The sequence below is a fragment of the Nestor notabilis genome, unplaced genomic scaffold (assembly GCF_000696875.1).
Source record: "Nestor notabilis isolate BGI_N333 unplaced genomic scaffold, ASM69687v1 scaffold130, whole genome shotgun sequence".
Lineage (NCBI taxonomy): Eukaryota > Metazoa > Chordata > Aves > Psittaciformes > Psittacidae > Nestor > Nestor notabilis.
In genome coordinates this window covers 33,217-39,416 of record NW_009912287.1, presented here as the reverse complement: position 1 = coordinate 39,416, position 6,200 = coordinate 33,217, and the positions used below count along the sequence as shown (strand labels likewise).

The following is a 6,200-nucleotide window of genomic DNA, read 5'->3' as shown; positions in this document are numbered from 1 at the left end:
GCAACAGATGGGACTAAGATGTTCCCTAACAAATTTTTAATCCTTTTGGCACAGCAGTGCCAACACACAAACATCAACTGGATCAATGGGACTGTTTGTTAAATTTCTGACCTGTTGGTGCATGTCTAGAGTACTTGACCATTGTCCATCAGGGCCCTGCCAACACAGTCTGTATAAAAGCAGAGAGAAGCACCTTTGTCATCATGATTTTTCAACTATAAATTGCTGGAAGGTGATCTTCGTGAAAACAGAACTGGTTTGTGTATTTAGCAGGGAATAGGCATCAGGCAAAGGAAATGCCAGCTGGAGGGCTGCTGGTGCAGGGTTTCAAATGTGGAAACAGGATAATGATAGAAACTGGTTTGCAGGTGCTAGCAGATGTGGTGAGTTTTGAAAGCAAAGGTTTCAGAGGAGTTTTCCCAGAAGAACCCCTCTGAAGCTATGACCAGGGCAGATGCCATTCTCTGTTGCCACCACAAGCAGAAAGCAGGTTGCTTTCCACTTTTTTTTTCAAGGCTCCGTAAGTAGCTTCAGTGTTAACCACCCTCTTGCCTGGGTTTCAAGTTCCATAGCCTTTTAAGCAAAGGACCACCTAGCCTTCAAAAATTAATCCAAGGACTACTACCCTTTGAAGAAAGGATGGTCTTGTACAGCAACCACTTGTAACCAAAAGAAAACGAGTCTTTACATTTTGATTGTTATGGTAAAGAGTAGCACAGAGGGTAGAAAGTCCTAACTACTTTGTTTTGTTCCTTAGTGACATGAAACTGCACCCATCTGGCTTTAAATAAATCAGAACAGTAACTTCCCCATGGCTTTTGTCTCCCAGCTTCAAGTGTTTCTGAACACAGCTGAAGGCCATTTTCTTGCTGAGACCTTTTGTCTCATTCCATCCTGCAGCTTTGTGACAAAGCTGAAGTTATTTTGTTGAATGGGGGAAGTAAATGCATCAGTGAGTGCACTGCTGCTTGGTTGAGGTTAGGTTTATTTGAACTCACTTTTGATGTGATCGACCGATCACTTATTGACTATTTTACTTTAAATGTGGTCATGGGGCTGCAGTCTGCAGTAAGTCAGTCTGTCTTCTCCCACTCTTAGTCCCCCTCTACTATGTAACCATGTCCCAGCACTCCCTTCTATTGTCAAGCCATACTCAGAGCTGTAGAGCGCTTTAACGATCCCATCCACACAACATGGTGGGGAGTGCAAGTGTGTATGTTGTTTTGTTCCTAACACTGAGAAGCTCTCTGACTAAACACATCTTTCTCTTCCCAGCTATCATTAACCAGTTATTCTTCTTTCATCTCAACTTCATCTGCCACTTAACCATTAATTGTGTCTATCTGTACCTAAAAATTATTTGAAATGAAACATTCAATTATTACAGAGCTTAAACACTCAGAACAAGGCTGCCATTTGATTTCTTTATTTCAGAAACAATAAAGCACTTCAGCATTAAACTCTTGTTCTCTCCAACAGCAGGCGAGCCACTAAATTGATGACATGTGGATTAACTAAACAGTCTAGCAAATCATTGGTAGAAAGGGCTGTTTGCGAGGCATTTGGACTGCCGTCTGAATCCATTTGATGTGCAGGCGTTTCACAGTCATTACTCATTACCAATTGCTTCCCGGTGCAGTGTAATTTTCCAAAATGTCCTCCTTCGTTTTCACGGGGAAGCTCTGTACCGTCACTTTCGACTGCAACTGTACCCATCGAGCTTGTTTCTTGAGACTGTGGTAAAACTTGAATGAGATGAGGCCCAAAAGGTATTTTCTGCAGGTTTTCTGCTTTAAATGTTGGAAAGCCAAGCTGATGGGTTAGTAATCTGCAGCCCTCTGGTTCACAGCCAACTTCCCTTTTCTTCCTCTTGCACGAGGCAGTTGTCCTTTGCTCTGCACCACTGCTGCTGGAACACAGCTGCTCTGATTCACTTGCCTTTTGACTCTCGAAATATGAAGACACTGCTTTATTCAGGTATTGAAGATTGATTTCATGGGATGTTGCCTCAACCTGCAAAAACACCCAGGATACACTCAGTTAAAAGGAGATATGTTTCAATTCAGTGTTGCATGATTATCGTCCATGAATTACTTTTGCTATATGAAAGCAACGAATTTAAAATTCTTTTTCTCAGGCAGCGAAAAGACTCAGGGGAAGCTAAGCCAAATGTTAGTAACTCTCTCTTATCACTGCTATAATGGGAGCAAGACAGGGCTCACCTCTGTGGGATTTAGCCAGGGATCTCCATCACTGGGATTTTCTGCTGATTTTATGGCACACACCAGCATTCGAGTTATTGCTTCTTCTACACGGGCTTCATGATCTGCATCCTGCCTCAAGGGAAGAGAATGTGTTTGGAGATAGGTTAGCACTTGGGTCTCTCCAGAAATCTGGCTCTTGGGAAGATCTTGGGAAGATGTAAATGAAAGCCCTACTCATGTATGCAAAGTCAGCAAAAGGCTTCAGACTTGTGATACTCCTACTTGTGTACTGCACCCACATGGGTAACAGCACAGGCTTTGGTGTGACTATTCATCTGAATAAGGATTTGCAAAAAATAGATTCTAGTTGTGTATATAATCTTTTCCCTTATTAGTGTTCTGTTAATTGAATCTGGTGCTTGAAATTACAATGCACCGTTAGCATTTAATTAACGTATGCATTTATATAGTTGTTCGGGACTAGAAGGACCAGGAAAGCACATAGCAAATTTTATTTATCTATATATTATGTCTAATTTAAGTCCTCAAACCACAGAGGATATTACAGCAAGGTGGCAACTATCTAGGAACTACCAAGGCACAAAAGTGAGTCTTAAGGAAATTCAGGAAATATTTTATCATGTAACAGCCGCCAATATACTGCTGCAGTTCAGCAGAAGGAAAACATGTTTTCTCTGAAAGCTTTCCTGAAAAACTGAAAACTAAGTAACTGGGTCTTTGTTTCAGGCATTCACTTCCTGGATTATCCCCTCAGGCAGCTGGATACCAGCTAGTTTGGGACAGCAGAACCAAATTTTATAGGATCTTTTTTTAGCTTTCTTTCCTACTTAACTGAGGGGGGTTTTCATATGTGGAAGGTAATAAGACTTTCTAAACAAGATGGGTGGTTTAGTTATTTCAAAGACAAGTGTCTAGGACTGGAAACATAAATTTGCTTTGAGATGCAAAGACATACAAGTGTTGGAGGGAAGATGTAACCCTGTCAGCTCTGAACTGTGACTTCGGGGAACACGTTGAGCAACACACCACGCATCTTGCTAGTATGAGTGCTGAAGGCAGTAATTCATCCTGCAACCCTGAGCAGAATTTGGGACAGAAGCAGGAAGACAAGCTCTTAGCATTCATTTGATGGCTCTGGATGCTTGGCTTGTTAATGGCCTCATATAACAAATCCCCAAAATGGAGTCTGGTATCATATGGAAATTACTTAAGGTGTTGCACTCTTGGTATTCATCCTGGTCTGCTGAATAACAGGATTGTAATTGCATGACAGTATGTTAGGAAGCAAGGAATACTTTGAGTAGCTCACATCCATCTGAAAGCAAATTAAACTTCTAAAGTATTGCCAATATAATTAATGGTTTCACTAGGACTATAAATGCTGGCATGATTCACATCTGTCAATGTGAAAGCAGCTGGTAACAGCTGCAAGCAGGAATTGCTTGATTTGGTAATGGAAATGTTCTCAGTATTGTCTTTCAGCATCCATGTCAGATTTTATTATTACAGATGGATTGCCTAACACCAAACGGTGCTGTTCGAACACCATCAGCTATAGAGATAATTTCTATAAGGAACTTCCACCTGGGTTGCAAAAGTAACACTTGCTTATGGCAGCTTTTGATATTTGGGGAAGGGGAGCGTGCATGTCACCCATTAGCAAGATCCAGCAAACACTCCTCTGTTTTTGCCACGCAACTACCTGCTCTAGCTATCACCAAACAGGGTCTCGGTGACTTCTGCAAGACTTTTATGACTAGAAAGGTGATGGACCTTTAGCTCCACTATTTCATTCTTTTTTCTTGCAGCACATAACAGCCAGAAATGCTGTAGCTAATGCACCACCCAGCCACCTGGGAGTTACCAGCCTAGCACAACTGATCCAATCCTGATGTGCTCTTCCAGAGGGGGACAATTTATGAGGCACAGCTTAGGGTACAAGTGTGGGTTGACATCAAGGTCTTTCCCTGGCACTAGACACCACCTGACTGCACTTCAGGCTATGTGAGAGCTTGGTTTGGGCTGTGGCCCACTGTCCTTTCTAAGTACATAGTCTCATTTGGAAAATTTCTTCATGAGGGAAGCACCCAAGCAAGTTCCCCTGCTCTGCAACTGCTTGGTTTGATGCTAGTATGAGAACAGTATCATGGGTCTTTGAAGAGCAGCTAATTACGTGTTCATCTCCCTGCAGATATCCAATCTAATAAAGCTTTAAAAGGGTAAGGGGAGAGGGGGGAAACACTATGTATTTTAGTGAGGCAGCTTTCACAGTCTGTTTCAAAGGGTCTTTATTTTCATTTATATTAAGCTAGGGTTCATGATACAGTAATATGAACCAGAACACTTTCTGGAGCATTGAGGCATCCCTGCTCCTTGCAGGGGGCTTGGACTAGAAGAACTTTACAGGTACCATCCAACCCAAACTACTCTGGTATCCCTGGAACCATTTCATACATACTGGTTAACATGAGCAAGAAAAATCAAAGCCTGGGGAAAAGAAAATTAATGAAACACTTGAGAAAATCCAACTCCAGGCAAATCAAAACTCTATTACAGAGAAATGAAAATTAAAAAGTCCTCTGCCACCCACTTCTATCACATTAATCCAATTTGAATTCTAATTTAGCTTTGCATGTAAGCATGTGCTTGAGGTGAAGTTGCTGTTTTGTTGTCCCCTATTCAGCACAAAGCTAGTTGGCCTTTAAGAAATTTGACATGAAAAGTTTAGCTTGTGTTTAATTGTTTGCCTGACTGAGGTAAACTTGCATGCGATTTCTGCTGAACTGGGGCTTCAGATTTGGAACCTTGGATGGTTCTTCAGGAAAAGCTGCATCCACAAGGGCACTTCCTCTCAGACTCTGAATGCAGCACACCCAATAGGATGAACCTGGCAGGCAAGGGACAAAAGTCCATACAGGCATGGAAGTGCTACATCACCATGATATAAAAAGGAAAATACCAGTTCAATCCAAGAGTTTATGCTGATAGTGATGGGATCAATTGATTCCACATAGTGCCACCAGTGCCTTGGAACAAGCAGGACCTGGAATTAGAGACATTGCATTAGATATTAGCAGAAGCTTGAAGAAAGATAAGGTGTTTTAATTAAGGTGATGTGAGATGCAGAGGCAGGATGAGGCAAGGAATAAGGGTGGGGTAGGAGGTGATCTTTACTTCTTTCTTCTAAAGAGCCTTTTCTCAACCCCCTCTCTCCTCCCATTGTATCAATACTATTATGTAAGAAGTGCACATGATCCAGAATTACATCTGATCCAAACTCCTCATGTGAAACAGGACTGTAACCTTATAACTGCTCTAGGTAAGCAAGGTCTAGCCACACAAAGGGAATGCAGCTGACGTAGCAGTAGAGCAGGGCTATAGAGAAAGTCTCAGCCAAGCAGTCTAGCAGTCTTTTGTAGACTCTCCAACTAAGAAGACTTCATAGTTGCAGAAGGACTGCCAGCTGGCTTCCCCCAGAAACATTAGCTATCCTAGTGCTCATCTAAGTGACTAATAATGCGGAGCTTTAATTCTGGTAAATAACCACCAGTATTAAACTTGCCACTTTTAGTAGATAGGCTTTTAAAAGAAGGTGTCCCAAGAACCACGACAACCTAGTTTAGAGGAGAGCTTTACAACTATATTGGGATGATAGCTGTGACATAAAATTGATTCTAACCCATGGCTTTTATGGTACAAAGACATTAATGTTGTTTTGATGATATAGGACAAGCTTTACAGATTACTGAATATTAGATTAACATAGAGCTATCAAGTAAAGCATAAAATACGTTTTTTGACATGGAATAAAAATGGTCAGAGACAGATAAATATATAGACTTCAGAATGGGGGAAGTAAAGCAATGATCTGTATCTGAATAGCAGACAATTCTTTTTCTTGGTAGACACAAATTATTTAAAAGAATGTTCTGCCTCCTATATAGCCCTGTGCTTCATTGTATCAAAACACTAATG

The 6,200-nt window shown here is 41.4% G+C and overlaps 1 protein-coding gene across 1 annotated transcript in view; it reads right to left on the bottom strand.

Annotated features, from left to right (window-relative positions):
• Window positions 1-1,414: 1,414 nt before the first annotated feature.
• The window catches only part of HSPBAP1 (HSPB (heat shock 27kDa) associated protein 1), a gene marked incomplete at its 5' end in the record, with an annotated part of 25,076 nt that continues 20,290 nt past the window's right edge, over window positions 1,415-6,200 (bottom strand). The window contains 3 exons of the mRNA XM_010018694.1: window positions 1,415-2,013; window positions 2,223-2,333; window positions 5,185-5,268. Of these exons, the coding sequence (XP_010016996.1) occupies window positions 1,456-2,013; window positions 2,223-2,333; window positions 5,185-5,268 (753 nt within the window). The remainder of the gene's footprint in view (window positions 2,014-2,222; window positions 2,334-5,184; window positions 5,269-6,200) is intronic.